The 23,120-nt window shown below is 44.6% G+C and overlaps 3 protein-coding genes across 3 annotated transcripts; all 3 read left to right on the top strand.

Moving 5' to 3' along the window:
• LOC114769774 (HHIP-like protein 1) lies at positions 1–12,811 on the top strand. The gene is made up of 9 exons (XM_028963112.1): positions 1–776; positions 6,105–6,751; positions 6,947–7,090; positions 8,914–9,242; positions 9,695–9,821; positions 9,977–10,122; positions 10,387–10,468; positions 11,326–11,408; positions 11,504–12,811. The coding sequence occupies exons 1-9, from the start codon at positions 486–488 to the stop codon at positions 12,412–12,414; spliced, it is 2,760 nt and encodes a 919-aa protein (XP_028818945.1). The 5' UTR covers positions 1–485; the 3' UTR covers positions 12,415–12,811.
• A 1,478-nt stretch (positions 12,812–14,289) lies between these two features.
• LOC114769611 (potassium channel subfamily K member 13) lies at positions 14,290–15,967 on the top strand. Its single transcript, XM_028962798.1, has 2 exons — positions 14,290–14,638; positions 15,060–15,967. The coding sequence occupies exons 1-2, from the start codon at positions 14,290–14,292 to the stop codon at positions 15,965–15,967; spliced, it is 1,257 nt and encodes a 418-aa protein (XP_028818631.1).
• Positions 15,968–16,818: 851 nt separating this feature from the next.
• Positions 16,819–20,763, top strand: calm3a (calmodulin 3a (phosphorylase kinase, delta)). Its single transcript, XM_028963113.1, has 6 exons — positions 16,819–16,972; positions 19,076–19,106; positions 19,315–19,458; positions 19,776–19,882; positions 20,122–20,257; positions 20,674–20,763. Exons 1-6 carry the CDS (start codon positions 16,970–16,972, stop codon positions 20,700–20,702), a joined length of 450 nt encoding a protein of 149 aa, XP_028818946.1. The 5' UTR covers positions 16,819–16,969; the 3' UTR covers positions 20,703–20,763.
• Positions 20,764–23,120: the final 2,357 nt, after the last annotated feature.

Below are 23,120 nucleotides of genomic sequence, written 5' to 3'. Positions count from 1 at the left end.
CCTCTACCAGTGCACGTCCTCAAGTAACTTGTCCACACCTCCCACATATAGAGAGGAGACCCACACGTGCAGCCTTCCACTCTTTTCTTCTCACATTCTAAAAAGCTTCTAAAAGAGAGTGCAGGAGAGGAATGTGGAGGGGGAGGGAGACTACAGCAGGGTGATATGGACCGGCCGCAATGGGAAGGAATGCATGTGTCTGAGAGAGGGCAGGAGGGAAAAGAGGAGAAAAAGAGTGAAAGAGGAGGTAACAGTGGGAGTGGACAAGCTTGCATGTGTGTTTGTGTGTGTGAGCGTGGCTGAGACTGAATGAAAGGGCCGTGCAGCGCTGATGATTTTCCTTCGCCGGTCTAGTGTCTGCTCCAGACCCTGCTGACAGAGTAAAAGTGGGGAAGGGAGCGGCACACTGGCCAAGGGGGATTCCTGGAAACGAGCTCAGACTCGTGCCAGTCCATCAGCTTCGGCGAGGTGAACTTTCCACAGCCATGAATGCAGCGAGTCCGTGGGAAGCCCCTCTTCTCCACAACTGGCTGCTCGCGCTGCCGCTGCTGCTCCTGACACCCAGGTTAGGTGGTGCCCATCCACAGTGTCTGGACTACAAACCCCCCTTCCAACCACCAGAGCCTCTGACCTTTTGTAAGGACTATGCCAAGTTTGGCTGCTGCGACCTGGAGAAGGACAGTAAGATATCACAGCGCTTTAATCAGATCATGGACTACTTTGATCACTCTGGATTCGTTACTTGTGGGAAGTACATCCGCAACATTCTCTGTCAGGTAAGTAAAGTGCACTGCCTAATGTTTATTACAAAATAATAATCGTTCTAATAAATATATATAGAGATATTTTTTTTTGCAAAAATTACTTTGGTCGAATCTCTGGCAAATAAAAAGTGTGACTGATTCATACGTGATTTTTGCTTATAACACAAGCTTGTTGGTAATTTGCTAAAATCTTTTACATTTACAGCATTTATCAGATGCCCTTATCCAGAGCGACTTACAACCAGTAGTTACAGGGACAGTCCCCCCCTGGAGACACTCAGGGTTAAGTGTCTTGCTCAGGGACACGATGGTAGTAAGTGGGGTTTGAACCTGGGACTTCTGGTTCATAGGCGAGTGTGTTACCCACTAGGCTACTGCCACCCATATAACACGTGCAACACTGCATTCATGCTACAACGATCCTGGTAAATGTGGCATGTCTGCCTGGCTATTATGCATCATGTGCAGAAATGGACCTAAATGCATCCTAAGTACAAAAACGTGTAATTATGAGTCACACTGAACCACTGCCAATGGGTTTAAGCCTCAAATCCTGCGGCCACAGCGGATTCGCCTGCGCTGAAAATGAAAACGAAAAGCGCGGCTGCTTTTAGGGCTCTTGCATTTCCATTTCCCTCCAGCTGCAGAGGAGGCCTTGTGGTTGGCTGAGGCAAGACCTGATGCCATTGGTCACTTAGCTCTGGTCAATGATGGCCTTTGTTGGGGCACTTATTGCAGACACAGGGAGCTGTTTGTGATCCATCAGAGGCCCGCTGACCAGGAAAACGTCCACTTCCTCCATACGCTAGGCAACAGGATATATTATACTCCCAAAGAGAGAATTGAACCGGCTGCAGTGGAGAGAAAGGTGTGTGTGTGTGTGTGTGTGTGTGTGTGTGTGTGGGTGATAGAGTTGAACTTGTAAATATTTACTCCAGACCACAGCTGCTTCCCAGCCCACGGATGTGATTGTTCTACGTTCCTTAAGGATTTCCAGACGTCCGTCAGCCGTAAGCGCCGACAACGTGGTGTCAACGTGGAGCCGTGTGAGAGACAGACTGTAGCTCCCATGTGTTATGCGTCTCGCTCTCGCTCTCTCTCTCTCTCTAGCTCATTTTATTGGCCAACCCCATTTGAACGAAAGGCCCCCTTTGAGGTTCCTTATGTTGACTCTCAGATGGAACTTAAACGCACACGTAGAGGGAAAAAAATAGAATTAACCCCTTATTGCTCCTTTTTCCATCCTTTACTGTGAAGCAAGCCATGAAGCCACAGAACATAAACGACCGTGAAGCATCTAAACGCACCATGTCCCTTGACATTATAATGTAAAGACCTTCTTTAGAGAAGGTGTTTCTCAAACAGGCTGCAACTTCAGCTACACCAGCCTCGCTCTGCCCTCCCTAAATTACAGTTTGGGGGGGTTGTGGGCCAAGTCAGCAGTGCTCCAGGCTGACCTGAGGAGGGCTGAGACCTCCCCTCCATTCTCCACGGCCTCTCCTTCTTTCTCCATAAATTTGACAGAATAAGCTGTGGGGTGAATGCCCAGCCAGTTGCTGGACGACGCAGATCTCATAGACGGGACGAGCCTTGTAGAGATTTGCTGGTTTATATTGTTGAGCACATAGCAATAAGAGCTTTGTTCTAGAGAATATACAAGTTTTATTTTACTCAGTCATACCCTACATTTCAAGCAGCACATATTTTTGGAGGTGTGGTGATGGCCCATGACAATGGACTATTGTCTGTATAATCTTAGGATGGATTAGCGTCAGTCCCGCCCACCTACGTGATGGGTCAGACTAACAGACAGTAATTCATGATGTGCTGAATGTGCCCAAGTTTAATTTGTGAAGACATGGCGAACGCACAGAGGAAGCAGAGACACTGGAAGGCTGGAGCAGGACACAGAAGGTGATGAATGATGAAGACAATGGCGTGTAGGGCGTAGGAGAGAAGAAGGATGGGAGGAGCCAAGAGCTAGGGGGCGTGGGCATGCAGGGGTGTGGTGAGAGGAAGAGTTCGGTTCGGGGGGATGGCATGGGCACTGGCTTGATCAAGGTCCGCGGGCAGTAGGCTGTAGAGGCGTCAGAGGATGAAGAAGGGTTTCGCCGACATCCATTCACAGTCTCAAGAAAGTGTGTTCAGAAATCAGCATCAAAAAGTGTCCTTCCAGTTCCGGGTCATCGTCCTCTCTGCTGCCCTGGCTCCCCCTGTTGGCCCAGAAGTAGAGCGGCAGCCACTCCTTCATTTAATATTCATTTATAGTCAATCAAATCATTCATGTCATACTGATTTTTTTTATTATTTAATTATGGATTTATTTATCTTATATATTTGTTTGTATTTAATTTTGACACACTCATAACACTCATATGCATACTACTCTATTATAGTCAACAATCAACCATAAAACGAGGAGACCACGTTGTACCCAGCACTACAGCACATTTTAAATGAGAGGCAGCAGCAGAGAGAGAAGAGCAGAGCTGGAGCAAGAGTTAATGTGGCAGAAAGAGAGCCGCCCTGTGATGAGAGCGCTGGGGAAGCGCTTCAGATCTTCCAAACAAAGAGCCATGTCACTGTGGGCCAGGGGATAAACACAACCAAAGCCTTCATTTCAAACCAAGGTTCAGCACATCTTGCTTGTCTGAAGAGATAAACAGCGCAACATGAGTTCAGAGATGCTCTCAGTTCTTTCCTCAAGTTCACTGACATCTTAATAAACAAGAAAGTACTGAAAAAAGATCAAAGATCTATGTTTTCCACTTCAGGATTTTGTTTTCAAGCAAAAGAAGCCAAATCTTCCTTACTACACTGAAGGAGAAGCCAAATCATTCTTCCTACACTGTCTAGATTTCAAGTAAAAATGATCTGCCAAATATATGATCGTTTTTTGCACTGTACAACCCTAACAAAATTTGAAAAACAAGTCATTGTTCTGATTTTGGCAGATATGTTGAGGTTTTTGAGTAGTGCACATTTCTGCATCAAATTACAGCGTCTAGATGAAATCTCATGGCCGCAGCGAGCTCCTTTCCATCCACTTTCCACCAATTTCAGGTTGAGCGCAGCATCTTGCATCATAGCCGTATTTGCTGTGGGTGTGGCGGACATGTGGCTTTAAGTAAATGCACTTTTGGCTTCCCAGGTTGTCCATCAATTATGCTATTCATAGTTTAAATACTCCTTTCCTGTGTGTAACGGGAGTAAAAACTGTTTTAAGTAAAGTGAAGTGATTGTGATTCACATGTGATACACAACACAGCACACGGTGCACACAGTGCACACCCCATTTTTAAAAACTGTTTTAAGGAATGGAAACAAATGGTGTTCAATTCTCTTAAATCTTAAATCTGTATTCAGTGACATCTGAGTTCAAACACAGAACACCGCTACTTTTGCTGCGACTTCCTAGTGAATCTTCCTCGTGACAAACTGCTTGTAAAAACCCCCACGTAGGCCCAGCATTTTACCGCAGTCCACTGCTAAATTCCTTTGTGCTGTTGTTGGCTACTGTACAGAAGAGCACCAGCAAGAACTTTACATAATTTAGTACGCTTCGGCTTAGTGTAAATCTTGGAAAAAATGTGTTCAGGTCTGTTCAAGGCAAGATGGTGCAGAGAAGCCAAAATAGTCCGATAATAAAATACAGATGATGCCACAGTGTACTTGTTTCTGCATAATGTTTATTAAAAATGAGTGAAAGTGTTTTCATGTATCGCATAGTGATCATCTGATTTTGTCCGTATAAAAGAGATGTGAGGAAAAGTGATGTGATGTCCCCTTTATTATCATACATGAACTGATGATGTAATCAGAGGTGGCAAAGGTAACTCACATTTTTCACTAGAGTAGAAGTAGAGTTTTTTTTGTTGATGTTTTAAAAGAGTTATTTCATCTTCTTTTATCAAGTGATAAAATGACAGACACTCAATCATTCTATGTGTACAAAAAAAGAATTAACCCTCCATATGACAAAACCACAACCTTTTTTGGAGCAAACTGAATCAATATAGTTACTAATGAATGTATTCTTTGAAAAAAATATACATAGAACACATGTAGAAAAGAGAAAAGGTTTGTCGTTGTCTCCATTATACATTGTGATGCTTCTAGGACTAAACACTATCAGATTAAAACAGTTTCCTCTTCCTATTGGTAGTGTATCTCATCATGCGTCATGATGCATGTGCAACGACAAACACAACAATTTCTATTTTCCATTTTTATAAGCATCAGAATTTAGGTTTAAAGCTGATTTTGATATCTGGATGGTATGCAATGGCTAAACCACTCAAATACATTGAAACTAGAGAAAAATGAGTATAAGTGTATTAGTGCAATAGTCATGATAACATAAATAATAAATATATAGGTAAAATGTTTCAAGTGCTAAGACTTTTAAATAAAGTTGCAAAATTCAACTTAAGTTTATTTAAATTGCACGGCATTTATCAAATGCCCTTATCCAGAGCGACTTACAATCAGTAGTTACAGGGAGACATTCAGAGTTAAGTGTCTTGCTCAGGGTAGCAAGGTTGGTACCTGTGACTTTGTGTTTTTCTGGTTCATAGGCCAGTGTGTTAAACACTAGGCTACTACCACCACATCCTTGGATATAATAAATTGACTTCATTCATATCTTCTCACAAACGGTACCATGGTATCGCCCTAATCAGCATTGCTTGGCCATGTCTTTACTGGACAGAAATCAAAAGTTGTCACCAATATCCAGCACCTACTGTACTCATTAACAATGGTTTTGGATGAAAGACGCACGGCTGAGCAGATATGATTTAGATGATGGACAATTACCAATGCAGTGTTGTGACAATGAACAGACATGTCGCATAAAATTTTCACGACCAGCATCAGGGTAGAGAGTGGTCCGCTGAGTCTCTATGTTGGTGGGACAGTTTCAAAGACAAACATCTGGAGCTCTTGCTATGTGCTAAAGGCCAGTCTCCTGTACCCATCAAGAATGATTCACCAGGGTTAATGAGGAACAGGGGAAAGAGTCTTCCACTGGTTTTGTTTCCAAGATTGATGCATATGTGCTCAATTATCACTGTAGTTTACAAATCAAGCTCAGAATAAATCCCCCATCACCCCCCGGACATGGACTAGGTGGTCCGACACACAATAGCATCCGGCCGCTGGCCAGATGGTCACCAGCTAAGCCCTGAACAAGGACACACTTGGTACACAGGACACGCTGAGACTTCCTCACTGTCCGTAAGGTGTAGCTGCAGAGTTTCGATGTAGCTGTTCATGAAGCATTTATGAATTCCCATGAATTTCAGTCACAAGAAAAGCTTGTCTTTTATTCATCACTAGGAATGTTCTCCATATGCTGCCCACCTCTATGATGCTGAGGATGCCAACACCCCCCTGAGGGAGCTGCCAGGGCTGTGTGGGGACTATTGTTCTGACTTCTGGCATCAGTGCCGCTACACTCTAAGCTTGCTGACTGACAACAACGTGACCACCTCCATCGAGGACGACCGTGGCAAGTTTTGTAACTTCCTGGTGCTGAAGGACCCAGACTACTGCTACCCAAACGTACTGTCCAACGCAGGTCTGAATGCCAACCTGGGAAACGTGTCGGCGGATCCTGAGGGCTGTCTTCAGCTGTGCCTTCAGGAGGTCGCCAATGACCTGCGCAATCCTGTTGCCATGGTGCACGCCAACGATGGCACCCACCGCTTCTGGGTGGCTGAACAAGTGGGCTACGTGTGGACCTACCTGGCCAATGGCTCACGCGTGGACCTGCCTTTCTTGAACTTGACCAAAGCCGTGTTGACATCCCCGTGGTCTGGTGACGAGCGAGGGTTCCTCTGCCTGGCGTTCCACCCACAGTTTACCACCATTAAGAAGGTCTACGTCTACTATTCGGTTTCAGTGAACAAGGAGGAGAGGATCCGTATCAGCGAGTTCATGATGTCCACAGATGACCATAACATGCTGGACCACTCCTCAGAGAGGTAAATTCCACCGCAAATTGCCAAGAACAAATATCACTAAAATCAGTTCCAAGAAATAAAAACTCAATTGATAAAATCTTCACAGAGTTAAAATTTTTTGTATGTAATTACTTGGGTTGAACATATTTGCAAGTGGCCATGTGTAATGGGCATGATGTTTTTGCAAGGTCATAGCTTACTGACATCCTTTTACAGAACTCTTTTGGAAGTTGTTGAACCAGCATCAAATCACAACGGTGGTCAACTTCTTTTTGGCCATGATGGCTATCTCTATATCTTCATTGGTGATGGTGGAAGAGCAGGAGACCCCTTCGGCAAATTCGGCAACTCTCAGAACAAGTGAGTAAAAATAACTCTGAGGTGTCCGTTGAGCCACATGAGAATATGACAACAGGATTGTATTGACAAAAGTCATTGTTAAGTCATTCTTTGTTCATATCTGAAAATATGATTATGAAAAAGCCAACAGGCAATTGTTCAGTGGATTAGAAGATGCATGTCAAATGGAGTTTGAAAATTTCTCACCCTGTTTAAAGCCAATGACTCAGCTTCAAATCTAGAAAAATAATGTTTTAATGATATTTTATGATTTGTGCATAGTGCACTTTTACATTATCTAATGAATGGAACTGTATCTGTGGCTGTATCAATTTCTATGTTAGCATAGTACATGCTGTTTTTTTTTTTTTTACTAGCAATTGTGTAGTTTAAGCATGGATTCTATAAAACAACCCCAAAGTAGGAGAATATTTGATTAAATTGTATAAGCTCTGTGTCTTTTATTAAGGAATTTATTTATTTGAACACTGACCTTCAGTTTGTAGTCACAACCGACAAATACATATTAGATTTTTTTATTGAATTTGTTGGTGTCATATTTAGACAGTGGCGACAGCACAATAGTGTTAATGTAAAAATAAGCAAGGCGTTGGCAGTGATATGTCACTAGAGCTCACTGGCACTTGGCTTGGGCAGTCCAGTGGCCTGGGCTCATGTGTGCATTCGTCCAGACAGTGCCAGCAGTTCAAAATATTAGCCTTGGCTCAGACTTTCTTTGGCAGAGAAGGTGAGAATACCATTGCCAAGTGAGTCTACCGAGAGCCACAAACATAAAGACACCAGACAGTGGACATTGAATCAACACCAAGTATGTGACAAGTACAGAACTAGTCTAGCATGCTGCTGCCCTGTATGAATGGGCTTTATTGCACTGCTGCACACTTTCCATGCCCAGGAACCCAGAGACAGAAGATTTTAGGGGGGTGCCCGCTGGCTGTTGTCCCCTCAGATCTCGACAGGGGAGGTCAAAAGTAATATTTAAAAGGTGTCATGTGATAATGCCTGGAGCTCTGTAGAGAAACATTAGAGAATATACCAAGGACTATCACACCTGACCTACTTTCCAGAGAACATAGTAATCAAATGTTGTACCTGGCAGTACACAAATGTTTTATGGACATAATTTACAGTCCTTTTAGTTCAAGGGCTTTCTATTTACGGTGTGTGACTTACAGCATTGCACATTCATCCCACACCCCTGTAAACAGTGCCTTTGAAAGATTGCACATTTTATAAATCACACGTGTTGTTGCTGCTTTTAGAAGGTGTTTTTAAAAAGAATCCCATGCTTCTGACATATTCTTTCCTGTGCTGCCAGATTATTAGCCCTGCCATGTTCAACAGTTAAAGCTCCCCAGCCATTTACTTTTATGGAAAAATAGGCAGCTATGCTCCCTGCCTTATTTCATTTTTTTAAAACCAAGCAGAGCGTATCAGAAACTCAGTTAAGAAAACAATTCCTTAAATCAAATTTTTTTGGCTTAAAATAGAAAATAAATTTTGCCCATAAAAAAAAAACATTTATATCACTGCCTTTGCTCCTGATTACAGTTTAAACCTGTCAATAGGAGTAATTGAGGATTGATAAGTTACATTTGTAGAAATGTCACCAGTAAACTTTAGTAATGTAACCATACTGGAATCTGTCCACCTACTCATCTGTGTTTTCCACATACACTCACATACCTGAACACATTTACATATTCATTTTACATATGAAAAACATTACAATAATGTTTTTACAATATATACACCATATAGACTTCTAGACATATTTGTAATGAAAAGTCTTTTTGAACAGTCTTATCTGATCTTCTTTCCAGGTCAACCCTTCTGGGTAAGGTGCTTCGGGTGGATGTTGACAACAATGAAAATGGTGCGCCATACAGCATCCCCTCCGACAATCCATTTGTGGAGGAAAAGGAGTCACACCCTGAGATCTATGCCTATGGTGTGCGAAACATGTGGCGCTGCTCCATTGACCGCGGCGACCCCATCACTGGGTACGGCCGCGGCCGTATGTTCTGCGGTGACGTGGGTCAGAACAAGTATGAGGAGGTGGACCTCATCACCAAAGGTGGCAATTATGGTTGGAGGGCCAAAGAGGGCTTCTCCTGTTATGACAAGAAGCTTTGTCTAAACTCCTCATTAGGTAAGACTTTGCTTTCATATAAGTCAATTGTCTATGGCAAAATTTTGGTTGTTAATAGTCTTCAGATACGTGCAACACTACACTAATTATTTCATTATTAATTCGTAAAAGTTTATTAAATTACAGAGTAACTCCTAAATGTAACAACTTGGTTCCTGTTGTTCATGTCTTATATTTCAAGTGCAATTTTTGTCCATCAGTTCTTCACTAAAGGGAGACACACAATCGTACACGTTGAGTATTTTGATGTCGAAGGCCGAGTCGAGGTTGATCACTGACGTGAACGTTATTTGGGAACAGCTCTTGCTGTAAGGTAGCCTGGAGCAAGGCAGTGGTGTTTTGTTTTTATTGCTCGGCTTATCTTATTGTGTGTATGTGTGTTTTTTTTTATAAAAATAAATATGTAAACAATAAAATATATACATTTGTGTTGGGGGGGGTCGTCTCCACAGATGACATTCTGCCTATTTTTGCTTATCCACACAAACTGGGAAAGTCAGTCACTGGAGGATATATCTACCGGGGATGCCAGATGCCCAATCTAAATGGCCTGTACATCTTCGGGGATTTCATGAGTGGGTCTGTATTCAGTGTGTCTGTCTTGTCTTATTGTCTCTTGTACATTGTCTTATTTTGACAGTTCTTCTGAAGCCTCTTCACTACAAACATAAAAACAACTCCGATTAATAAACGGCATGGCATGGCATGACATCTCACTTATGTTGAATTTGCAGACGGCTTATGTCCCTAAAAGAGAATCTCCGCACAGGAGACTGGGACTACACAGAGGTCTGCATGGGAACCGACAAGACATGCAGTTTCCCCAAGCTGATCAACAGCTACTACAAGTACATCATTTCCTTCGCTGAAGATGAGGCAGGTAACCCTGAGAGCTGTCACATTAAAAAAAACCTTGTTCAGTCTGAAAATAGTCTAAAACTAACAGGACCCATTGGGGGGTATTTTTGCAGTGCTATTGTACGTACTGTACAGCCTTCTTTTTTTCCCTCAAAATTTCAGAAAGAACTCATTTTTAAAAAAAGCTGACTTCTGTGCAAGAGATCTATTTACTTCAGTAAATCCAGAAGAGGCCCTTGACTTTCCATTGACTCTGCTTGAAGAATTGGTTTTTTTTTCTGTGTAGGAGAACTCTTCTTCATGGCCACAGGGGTCCCCAGTGCTCATTCCAAGGCTGGAGTGGTATATAAGATAGTTGACCCTTCAAGGTAAAAATATCTGACTAAACCGCCAGTCAAATCCTAACCAGGACCTTTTATAGATTCCAGAATTAACACAAGGATATAAGATCATACACTGTCAGCCATGTCATCATGTTCCTTTATAAGATTCAAATGAAAAGACATTGTGATGCCCAGGCTGGCTAACTGGCACCAGTTAACGTCATTATTGGGTCCTGATCACTCACAGTTGTCTCACACTAGGCTCGATTGATCAGGGCCCTTTAAGAGCAGGGGCGTGGCCACGCTTCCCTGTTAGTCTTGAAAAAGTAGGTTATAATATGTCTGTCGAGTGCATGTGTCACCTCACCGACAAGGCATGCAGGCATAAAATAAACTTAATGTAGTGTACTAGATTCTTCTTTCTGTAAATTTTATGCCATCATTTGAATGTCAATTAATTGAACCAATAATTAAATGTTCTCACATTTAGCAGTGAATTAATTGTGATTAATCATATTATGAAGACTATAATGCATATTTAAAACTAAAAAAGTAAATGCAAGAAAAAAAAATTTGTTCAGTCAGGCCAATTCCGATTTCCACTTCCTACACGTCTGGGGAAGAAAAAAAACTTCCAGCAGCCATGCATCTCCAATTGAAAACAATGTGAATTATTTCATAGCTTATTCTCTATGGTTTGGATAAATTTTACATCCGTGTCATAGGTCATACCCGCACAGCAAGCAAACAAACGTCTGCATTGTTTTAATTCAATGTTATCGCAGCTTTATCATGAGAGGAAAGTGACATCACCTGCAGCGCTCTGCTTTACTGTGGCAAGCTGGGATGGAAGCTGCTGAGATGTTGATGGGTTGCTGTGACTCATTTCTCTCATTGTGTAGGAGAGCACCTCCAGGCAAATGCAATTACAAGCCCACTCCTGTCAAAATGAAAGGCAAGCTGATTCACTTCCACCCCAAGGAGGGTAAGTGATCCTACATTCGAACTGATCCTCCTTTTCATCCAGGATATTTTGAATTGTATTTTTTCGTGCTAATGGCTTTACGATCCTTTGTCTAGAATTTGTGATAAACAAGAAGCAAAGAACAACAGCAGCACCCACCACAAAGCCAACAGCGAGAAGGATCCCTCCGGGGGCCAGAACCACAACAAGGCCATCAGTTACCACTTCAAAATCCACAAGGCCTACAATCAAGCAACCAACCACTATTCGGCCACCACGCAAGCCCCAAACAACACCAATACCTGCACCAACAAAAGCCCCACGGCAGGCAACCACAGCCAGGCCTCGCTATGGTGCCACCACTCCACTGATGAGAAAAGCCCAGTCTCCTGCTGTCCCGCTGCCCCGGCCGACCCCTGCACCAAGGACCAGGTCCCCCGTCCAGACTGGGCGCAGGGTTCCAGCACCAGACAGTTCTCAGCTGCTACCCACCACACAACGGCCACTGCACTGGACCCCAGCACCCAAGGCCACCTCCAAGACCCTGAGGCCAGACGTCACCCTGCCCAAATTTCCTGAAAAGCCCAGGGACAGAGGAAATAAACCAGATCGACTTGGGAGCAACCAGGTGGAGAAACCAGGGCGGGGCTCCAAGCCAAAGAAGCAGAGGCGGAGGAAGTCTCGTGCAGGGAAGGTCAGGTTGGTGAACGTAGACGGCCTGACAGACAGGGGCAGGGTGGAGATCTTCATCCGGGGACAGTGGGGCACGGTCTGCGACGACCTCTTCAGCAGCAAAGCAGCGTCGGTGGTCTGCAGACAGCTGGGCTTCCCGGTGGGTCAACGCGTGGCCAAGAGGGCGGAGTTTGGTGCAGGTAATGGCATGCCCATCCTGCTGGATGACGTGGAGTGTGACGGCACGGAGGAGACACTGCTGGACTGCAAACACGCCAAGGTGGGCAAAAACAACTGCTCCCACCAGGAGGACGTGGGTGTGGTGTGTGGGTACGATCAGTACACCCCCGCATGAGCGTGGCCGAGAAACTGATCAAGGTTGCACAGGCATGTCCGCCCAGTCTTAGTTTTTCTCTCTTGTGTGACTTTACTTCCAATATGTAACAATCCTACATTTGATCACTTATTTAATGTCCGTGTGAAATGTTTGATTTGACCAATCAGATGAGGTGTTGATCACCTAATTAACAGGAAGTCTAGATCACAGCTTTAGCTGGATGCAGTGAATTTCATTGGCGTTAAGCATCCACACAGTTTGAAAAATATGTTTTATTGCTAGAAAAACGAACACATTTTATATCAAATTCTGTGTTGATACCCTTTATGTACATTATTTTTCAGTTTTTTAATAAAAATGCTGGACATTCTTTATAATATTGTAAATAAATATATTGAGAATCTTTTCCCCACAATTTTTCCTGTCTAATTACTGTGTCCCATCCTCATCTGAGGATGTAGAGGAACGTGACCAGGATGGGTTTGGGAAAGGGGTAGTGAGATGCACGAAGACTAACACATGGTAGAAGAGTGCATTTATTTACAGTGAGACTATATTTCAACAAGACATTCACCACAAATAAACACGCACAATACCGAGGCCTACACACTACAAACAAACACACTACACAGGCAACAAATTCCACACAGAGCAACCTAATCACAGGCCGATATATCTAGCCGACCACTCGAAACCAAACTTTTATCTCTTGTGGCTGCCAATTGGTCAGCGGTTGGCGGAGCTGGTAGGCATGAAGCTCCTCCCACCAGAGCAGCTTAAAATGACAGAGAGAGAGAGAGAGAGAGAGAAATGCAAACACGCATGAAAGCCTACATCCTGACAACATCAGAACACATGCATGTTGGCCTGTAAAACTTTGATGGAATCACCTATTCATCCACAATCACCTATTTCACTGGTTCTCAGGCTCCCCAGTCAGTCCGGCCAGTTTTCAATCTTGGTTTTGTTCCCAGGATACCTGCTGCTTTTTGGGAACCAGCAGCACAGAACGCGCCCATTAAATGAAGAGACCTGATGTTGCTGTGCCATCTACTGGTGGAAATAAAACATTGCAAAATGTTCTTTTTATTTACATTCATATTTACAGCATTTACCAGATGCCCTTATCCAGAGTGACTTACAGTCAGTAGTGACAGGGACAGTCCCCCCTGGAGACACTAAGGGTTAAGTGTCTTACTCATGGACACAATGGTAGAAGGTGGGGTTTGAACCTGTGTTTTTGTTGTCATTATGGGCGAGTCTCACTAGGCTACCATGAACTGCAAAAATAATAGAAAGCTTATAGGAATATACTCCAGTAAAAGTAGAAGTCCTCCCTATAAACATAAGTGCTAAACTTCCATCTGAGCAAAAGTACAAAGCAAAATTCTGGTTAAAGTTTGATTAAAAAAAAAAAAAGATCTAAACTCAGCATCACCTTTACTACACTGTATGCCTATGTGCATAAACACAAACCTGCCATATCAGATTTACTCTTACCAGACTCCTGGGTATAAATTCACATCATGACTACATAGTAAGCCAGGAACTTACTTTTCTTCATTTCGATATGTTACGTTTTGTCCACTCTTAAGAAAAACAGCAAACCAGATATTGCAACATGCCATCAGAAAGATTTAGTGGATTTAAAGTAAATCCGAGTAGTTTAAAAAAATAAAAAATCTTCAGGAAATGAATGTCAATACAGAGGTCTCAAACTTCCCCAACCTGATGGAAACATTTCCTTGTGTACTGTACGCAATAAAGGGACTGTTATGGACTTATAAACTTAGTTAACGCAGCAGCAGGTGGGGTTATTTTATATAAGTGTAATTTATGAAGGTGAAAAGCTGAAATTTTACAGTGGAAAAGGGATTCTGCCATTTGCTCGACATGAGCCGTGCCGGGCAGGACAGAGCAGGCCTACGCTGTGGCCGGCCCTGGGTGGAGGGAGACCTTGTCCGCCTCTGCCTCCTGCTGGGGTTCATCATCCTCTACATGTGTTTAGGAGCCGCTGTCTTCTCCGTTCTGGAGAGGGAGGCGGAGATGGAAGCCCACGGACGCTGGGACGGGCGCCTGGCACAGTTCGCTGAGGAGACCCGTGTGGACGTGTGCGAGATCCGCTCGTTTCTGAGGGAGTATGAAGAGGCCAGCTTTGCAGGGGTGCAGATGGAGCCCCGCCGAGCCCGGTGGGACTTTTCAGGGGCTTTCTATTTCGTAGCCACCATTATCTCCACTATAGGTAAGGGCACTGACCAAATTGCATACAATACGTACATTATATGAATGTATGAAAAAATATCATCTAACGTTGACCCGGTATTTGCAGCAGAGTCGCCATCCTCAATCAATATATGTCTGTTTAAAGAGGTGTCTAAATATTTGTCTGGCAAATTGCTTTTTCCATGCAGCGTGAGATATCTGACATCTGACATATTACGCTGACAGCCATCTAAAAAGTGCCGTAAGCTTTTACAGTCTCATTTGAAATTTATGACGTTGCCATTCATTTCCCGCAACAGCCATGTCACCTTACTGAGGCTGGGCTTTTAAGGGCTTTCCTTGAAAATTGGGGCGATAAAACAAACCTTAAATTAGGTCCGTAACAAACGAAGGACTGGACGCCTTCTTAACGCGGCTGCATCTCTATCCATCTCTGGCAGGGTTTGGCATGACTGCACCGTCCACCTTTGCCGGGAAGGTTTTTCTCTTGTTTTATGGCCTGTTTGGTTGCTCTGCGACAATCTTGTTCTTCAATATGTTCCTGGAGCGAGTCATCAGCCTCATGACTCTCATGATGCAGTGGAGCCACCGGAACAGGCAGCAGAAGAAATGGCAGGGGACGGGCGTCGAAGAACGAGGGAGGAATGAAGAGGACGGGGAGGTGGAGTGGAGGCCTTCGCTTTACTCTGTCGCTCTTATCCTGGGAGCAACGTCCCTGGTGGTCACCTGCGGGGCTGCTAGTTTCTACTCGGTCATGGAGGACTGGGGCTACCTGGAGTCCCTATACTTCTGCTTTGTAACCTTCAGCACCATGGGCTTTGGGGACCTGGTGAGTGGGCAGAAGGAGAGCTATGCCGCTGGCTGGGCGTACCATCTGGCCAACAGCCTTCTTCTTATCTTGGGAGTCTGCTGCACGTATTCAGTTTTCAACGTGAACTCTGTTGCCATCAAGCACATGGTGAACTGGATCTTGGACGTCGCTGGACGCCTGCGTTGCCCCTCTTCCCTTCCTGCAGAGGTCGAGCGAACTGACGGACTCGACTGCTGCTGCCCTCCCAGGGCTCGTGGAGACGGGGAGGCAACCACACGCCACACGCCAACCCGCTGGAGTCTCAACATGGCAACTTTTGCTCGTCCTTCAGCCTCAAAGGACAGGTGCCAGTGTAGCAGTTCTGCAGTGGAGGCTGTGTGCAGTAGTGAGGCTGTGGTCCAGGCCAGGGGACCTGAAACCTGTCACGTGACCGCTGCCCCAAAATGCGGTTTCCACCTTCACCCCAGCCTACCTGAGGGCATAGGAGCCATCGCTATGCTACATAACTGCCTCCAAGAGACCAGTATTAAACAATAAGAAATAGTAATAATAATTACTATTTCAATAATAATCATAATAAATAAATACATTTGTTAAATAGAAAATGATTGGAATCAAAGTTGTTATTTTGTGTGAAATTTTTAGGACCTTACGTGTTGCATATATCCTTGTATAGATAATGATACAATGAGTCAAAAAAATAAAATGAGAGTTAACACTGTATTTGAATAAAAAAGCAACATTTGTCGTTTTAGTGTTTTATTCAATGAAACTATTAATTTTTTTCATACTGTCAATGTAAAGGAGTACATGCTCTTTATTCCAATTAAAATGATCTTATGAATTACCCAAACGATGGAGAAATTACTAGCCAATTAAATATTGTTCAGTGACAGAAAGCTTTAATTTGACGCATTGCAGGAACCCACCATCCAATAACAAAACTGCATTTTTGTCTTCCAGTTTTTGTAGGCCAATAAGAATCACGTTGGGCCGGTTTATCCGTTTGCCAGGCCAGCGACCAGTCGTGAGAACACCAGCGTGTGTCGACGAAGCGTCGCGTTGTACGACTTTAAAAAAAAAATCCCATTTCCATCACATCGCAGTAAACTCAACTCCGTGCGCGTAAAAATGACAGGTCCTGCAGGTGCCCAAGTAGTCCCGGCAGAGCCGGGCAGATCTCTCCGCGTTTCTCACAAGTAGTGCCAACTACATCGACTCTTGTTACGTCGGAGACACTCGCGTCGTCGTGACGTGGACCCGGCCGTAAGTTTCGCGGTTGACGGAAAAAAAAAAAAAAGAGATTTTTTTTTTCCCGACGGCGTTTTTGAAATAGGAGAGCGTGGAAGCTGATGACGTCATCGCCGAGGGATACACAGAGAAACTCCGCAGCGACGGCGGTGCTGCGTCCCGATTTCCGGGCAACTTGGAGCTGCTGGTCTGCGTTGGTGGCCGCCGGCCCGCGCCCTCCCCGCTTTCACCCGCTTCCAGCCGCAAGAGCGCCGCTGCGAGGCGGACCACCTCACGCCCGAAGAGAATATGGTGAGTAGCTCTGCTCCCGGCACCGGGCCGACGTTTTCAGAACCGTCCGGTTTCGGCCGCTTCGGCGGCGTGGTGGTGGGCGTAAGAAGCGAGGCCGCGGGACGCGTGTCGGGGGGGGGGCCGGGTTGAATTAAAAATAAAACTTATCAATGGGGAAACTGTCCGAACGATCCCACGCAGCAACACCTCAATGGTAAAAAAAGATCCCCTTGTACGGCGGGGCTTTTCAACCATTTTTAAAATATGATTATTTCGGGGTGGAAGCCTACCAATGACCAGATTTCCTTCATTTTGTGCTTTTATTTATTTTATTTAATATTATATATTTTTTTGTTGGTCCTCTCCCTTTCTCCCCGGTGCTGTTGTAGTTGTGGGTATTTACGACCACGTTATTACTGGCGGCGGCACACTTGCCCCCCACACTGTTCCCAGATCAGCGGCTCTCGGCTACTGGCGGTGAAACTTTTTTAGACCTGGCAACAGTAATCCAGCGTAAAGACCTTGAACGGAGGACTTGCTGCTCTGCTGCACGAACCCTCCGCGCCCATTTCTTCCCCCCGTCCGGGCGCCGGGCGAGGCGGCCACGCTGGTGTCCAGGCCGGGTAACGTGGGGTGAGCGGATCAGGGGCCATGTGAGTCCTCCAGAGTCGCCCTAATTCCCAGCTGGCGGGGTTGTAAATACCAGAGCCCTGGTGCCAGCCGCTGCTGCCCGACGACTTCATTCGCTGCTGCTGCGCAGGGGTGACGCAGCCATCCAGGAGCTGGGGGGGTGTGAGGTGAGTAGTGGGTGAGGGTGGATGCGGGTGTAACTGCGCCACCGTGAACTGCAGTCCCGTGTTTGGGAATGACACCCCCACCCCACCCGCTTCCAGCCCAATCGCGGCTGGTGCCGCAGGCAGACGCGGGGTCTGCAGCGCATCCCTGTAAAACGGGAGGGGGAACGTCACCAGCCCGTGTCCTTGCACGTCCCCGCGGCAAAATGTCGAGATTTACGGCCATTCATAAATATAGGTTGGATGTGTCACCTGCGCGCTATTTGGACGTTATAAAGCTCCGATTACCGCCGCCGATTCTTTGGCTTAGGTGAAGAAACGAAACAACCCTACAGCATGTGAGGCACTTTCTCCTGAACCCCTGTTGCTATCCCCCATCCGCCCCTCCCCCGTTCGCCACCCCCGCAAGGCGTTCATTTATTCTGGCCGACGCAGCCACCGCCGGGATTGGTTTTCAGTGAGAGCAAGTGTCATGCCACGGACTGCTCCCCCAAAAGCGCTGCTGCGTGGCCTCAGCTGTTAACACGGCCGACCCCTTCCCCGGCACAGCATGAACAGTCATACACAAACCGCCAGGAAATCCGCGCATCATGGACATCTTTCCAATATCAGCAACCAGCCGTGTTTTAAACTAGATTCTTCAGCTCTGAATAAAAGCCGCGACATGCCAATATATCACTTTGCGTTTGTTCACTGTTTAATAATCTATAAACGGTGTTCTCAAGGTCACATTGTCTCTTTTTCCTTATTAATTTAATGATCAATACAACACTTGTTGCATTGTTTGCGTTCAGACGGCATTAAGTCTGTCGCTGTGCTGCTCGATGTCACATGACTCCATACGTCATAGTTGTTATAGTAGTTTTTGAATTTGAAGTATTATTTAGATTTTGCCTCGATATCCGTGTACTCCCGACCAAAACGGCGTTTTTTCAGAATCTGTTGGCGAGGAACTCGGCTGCTTGTTGAACGCGCAGCTCCGTATTCGGCGGCGGGCGCAGCTACAGCTGAATCACCGCTCCGGTGCCACCGAGCTAATGAGCGGCGTGCCGTGGAGAAGTGCTAAATGGAGGATGTGAAGTGTGCTACATTGGTGACCCTGTTAGTGTATTTCTAATTATACCCGGCGTGGGTATTTATACGTGTCCTTCAGTGTCCCCTCCCCAGCTGCATGCGCGCGTCGCAGGTAGAGATAATAAACGCTGCCGAAGGTGACGTGTCCGGTCCTTCGTCTCAGTCGGTTGTGCTGTACCGCGTTGAACGTTTGCTTTGTCATTATTTTAGCGTATGACCGTCGGCTCAGAATAAACCGGCAACGTCTGTTTTACAGGCAGACCAGCTGACCGAAGAGCAGATCGCCGGTGAGTAAAGATTCAAACGTGGTCCAGTGTTGTGGCAATATGGACGTATTTATGTGTTGTTTTTTTATAATCTCTTGACTGAATTGAGGCTTTATATTCCATAACCGCCTGAAAAGCATTTCATTCATTCAGTCCCCCTAAATGGACAAAAAATGAGTTCATTTGAACGACTACGGCGACTCCTGAATCTCGATCTTTCTTCCCTCAGAGTTCAAGGAGGCGTTCTCGCTCTTTGATAAGGACGGCGATGGCACCATCACCACCAAGGAGCTGGGTACGGTGATGCGCTCCCTGGGCCAGAACCCCACGGAGGCGGAGTTGCAGGACATGATTAATGAAGTCGACGCAGATGGTGAGTTTTCTGCATTTTAACCGCCGTTTTTAACTTTGTGCGACATGGCGGTGGGGTTGGATGAAAATGGTCCGGTTTTATGTGTCGTGTAAATGTTGGAGCTGCTTGTATGTGTTCCTGCCAAACAGTTTTATTCACACACTTTTTTTGCTATGAATTCCCCTGTGGAGGATTTCTTCCCATCAACCATAGTCAAACTACAGCGTGTGTGTGTGTGTGTGTGCGTGTGTGTGTGTGTGTGTGTGTCTTCCTGCCTGTTCCCACCACTTAGTCATTTAAATTTATTATTAATAACGAATATGCTGCGGCTTCCGCAGGCAATGGCACAATCGATTTCCCTGAGTTCCTGACCATGATGGCACGGAAAATGAAGGATACCGACAGTGAAGAAGAGATCCGGGAAGCCTTCAGAGTGTTTGACAAAGTAAGGGACACTTTTTTATTTTCAACAAAGTTTCTTAGAGTAGCCGTACGTGGCACTTGTGGAACCGATGCGGGTGAACGTTTTTATCCACCGTGCTGGAGCTACGATTAACCTTAATACGTAGTTAAGCCTGAGTTTAGTACAGTATCTAACGGGTTCAGGATGACTTCTCAGAGTACAGTAGATGAGCAGCCCCTGGGCCACTTACACCACACAGCACTTGCTCTGACCCTCCACAGGACGGCAATGGCTACATCAGTGCTGCCGAGCTCCGTCACGTCATGACAAACCTGGGCGAGAAGCTGACTGACGAGGAGGTGGACGAGATGATCCGAGAAGCCGACATTGACGGTGATGGTCAGGTCAACTATGAAGGTGAGTTCACCAGCTGCGGCTTCTCTTGAAGTAGATCTAAAGATTATAACATCGTTTTTAATCCAGAGTGTCCAAACCCTTTCTGAGAGACTATACTGTTTTCTTGTACTTTTTTTAAGGTTGGGCATTGCAATAAGCATTTCACTGAATTTCGTACCGTGCATGATGGTGTATGTGATGAATAAAATCTGAATTCACAAAGTATATATGCTAACTCATTAAACACATTAAATGCCTGGGCTGGCCAAAATGATCCACATAGTCAAGCCAAAGGCTGAAGGTGCACGTCACCAGGGTAAAAATGGCCGAATGGTGTTGATGTTGCAGACTAAGTCCATCTCAGAAAAGTTAGAGCTTTGTACAGAGTAAGCAGATGACGTCGAGATTTTAATAACTCTTTTTACTTTTCTTTGCAGAGTTTGTGCAAATGATGACTGCCAAATGAAGCGCACTCTTTCTGCTCTCGCTTTGCGTGTCTACTAAGATTGTTGTCTTTACGAAAAAAAGAAAAAAGATAACCATGAAAAAAACGAACCCAAACCTTTAACTTCAAACGTATTGAGTGTTAAAAATTCAGTAACTGTGCTGTGGTTGAGGAATACAAGCACTTCTGGGGGTCGTGGTGAGGTGAATAAAAGCAAGCTTTACTGCATGAGATCCCTCTATATGAGAAAGCATCACCGATGTTGACATATTTGATGAGTTGTGCCCTCGAGAGGAAGGGCCGGTGTGCGACTGTGAGAAGGCAGTCTTTCCCTTGTCTACAGCAACTCTCCAGTTCGCTGTCTTTAAAATCTATAAAAAAAAAAAATATGAATAATTATAATTTATGAGTTTAGTTGATGTTTCCAGCATTGAATTAGCGAAAGCAGGCATTGCATAAATCCAATTATTGCCTAGGATTATTTGTGGCTTAGTCATGCCACGTTGTGAGAGCTCATTTCCCCCATGGAAGTCCTGGCCTCTGTACAAACTCTGTGTTTTATATTTGAATATAAATCTCCTTATATTCAGAAACGTTGTGGAGAAGGTGAAGTCTCCTGAGTGGAGAGTGGTTGTGTTGGGCTCATGCCCCAGCCTGAGTTGAGCACTGGTTGGTTGGTTGGTTGGTTGAATTCTTTGTGTTTTGTGTGCTTGGCCTGTTTGGGAAGTGCTCTGTAGCAACTAAAAGCAGAGCTTTGGTGTACATTACAGCGCAGGAAGGGTAATCACTACCACCTTATTGCAAAAGGCATATAAATATATATAATCTACAGGTATCACAATACAAATATAAATGTAATGCTTCTAAATGTATGTCATCAAATATTCCCGTCCGGTAATCTTCGTATTGGCTCTTATTGCAGTGTAGTATGACCTGGGTTTTTTTTTTTTTTTTTTTTTTTTTCCCCTCCTTTATCCTTGGTTGGAATGTGCCATAATATTTTTGTCGTAATAATAAATTATATATATACATGTGCATATTATAAATGTATACAGAATACCTATACATATATCTATATTTGCATTCTTGTGTAAAGCGGTGCATCACTGAGTCACAATAGGAACTTTTTTTTTTTTTTTTTTTTTTTGCCGTTATGAGTTTGTCAGATTTCTTCCATTGTCAGGTAGCTGCACTGCTTGCCGACTGGGTGAACCACCAGAAAGCATTTTTTCTGTAGGGGAGAAATGGTGTTCCGAGTGTGGAGATGATATGAAATGTTCCGTGTTTTTTCTTTTCTTTTTTTTCCCCCCTCCATCTTGAAGAGGGATTTTGTTAAGTGAACTGCAGTACTTGTTGGTACTACGGTACAGGCATGGCTTTAGTTAGTTCCTCTGTGTTAGTTATACAAGAGAATGTTCTAGAATGAGGAGTGTTAATACATGCACATGTGTGGAACCATATTTAATGTTTTTCAATAAAAAGCAAATGTTCTGAAATTAGCCTGTCATTGGAATCCACGTATTTAATTTGTAGCTCTTCATGTTATGTCATTTTGAGTATGTTGAAAGTGAAGCGATTGTCATTGTGAAACACTGCAACACAACACGGTGACACAACAAAATGTGTCCTCTGCTTTTAACCATCACCCTTGATGACAGTGTGTGTGGACGGCGCTTTGCTCAGTGGCACCTCGGTGGCTTGGGATTCGAACCGGCAACCTTCTGATTACGGGGGGCTGCTTCCTTAACCACTAGGCCACCACTGCATCTTCTTTCAGAGCTCTTTCATGCCTCATCTCCCACCCTGAAGTCTTTGATGTCTAATTAATATTAGAAAGGTTGGTTTCTATGTCTCAGGACATCTGAGAGCCTTGCTGGGGATGGTGTTGCGTGTAATCCGGGGTTAGCCCGGCCCTCCTTACTTTGGCTTGGCAGACTGATTGGCCCTCTTCTCATCTGCCAGGCTAAGAAGCTTGTGTGGACTGATATAGAAACAGGGGACCTTACTTGCCCTTTGGTGTCTGCAGCATTGTAGTGGTTCATCTCACTGGCCTGAACTCACCAAGGCTCTTTAAATCACTTTACTCTTGTCTTAGTTTTAACAGTAGGAGGCACTATTTGTCAGTTTTGTATACAGAAACTACAATAATGCTGCTGTAGGGCAGTGAGCTAAAACCCTTCATCATATGGGGGCGGGGGGGGTATTAATAACAGCTTTTGACAAGCCAGAGAGGAACAGTAGGCATGTTTCATGGGCAAATGGAGATAATTGTATGTGTTAAAACATTCTTTTTGATTTTATTTAATAGTGGTTACAAACGTGTCTAGTAAGAAGTTTAGTACTTTTTTTTTTTTTTTAAATCTTCAATTCTGATTTTTATAATGAGGCTTTTCTCATTTTTGACCAAATTCAAGGAATAAAAGTTTCTGATCTGATCAG

This window comes from Denticeps clupeoides, chromosome 19 (genome assembly GCF_900700375.1).
Source record: "Denticeps clupeoides chromosome 19, fDenClu1.1, whole genome shotgun sequence".
In the NCBI taxonomy this organism is placed as follows: domain Eukaryota; kingdom Metazoa; phylum Chordata; class Actinopteri; order Clupeiformes; family Denticipitidae; genus Denticeps; species Denticeps clupeoides.
This window is presented reverse-complemented; position numbering and strand designations above follow the sequence as displayed.

Coding starts and splice junctions, on each gene's coding strand:
- LOC114769774 (XM_028963112.1), top strand. CDS start 486: ATGAATGCAGCGAGTCCGTGGGAAGCCCCTCTTCTCCACAACTGGCTG. Junction 9,243..9,694: donor TTGTCTAAACTCCTCATTAG/GTAAGACTTTGC, acceptor TCGTCTCCACAG/ATGACATTCTGCCTATTTTT. Junction 10,123..10,386: donor CTTCGCTGAAGATGAGGCAG/GTAACCCTGAGA, acceptor TTTTCTGTGTAG/GAGAACTCTTCTTCATGGCC.
- LOC114769611 (XM_028962798.1), top strand. CDS start 14,290: ATGAGCCGTGCCGGGCAGGACAGAGCAGGCCTACGCTGTGGCCGGCCC. Junction 14,639..15,059: donor CACCATTATCTCCACTATAG/GTAAGGGCACTG, acceptor CATCTCTGGCAG/GGTTTGGCATGACTGCACCG.
- calm3a (XM_028963113.1), top strand. Junction 19,459..19,775: donor TAATGAAGTCGACGCAGATG/GTGAGTTTTCTG, acceptor CGGCTTCCGCAG/GCAATGGCACAATCGATTTC. Junction 19,883..20,121: donor CCTTCAGAGTGTTTGACAAA/GTAAGGGACACT, acceptor GACCCTCCACAG/GACGGCAATGGCTACATCAG.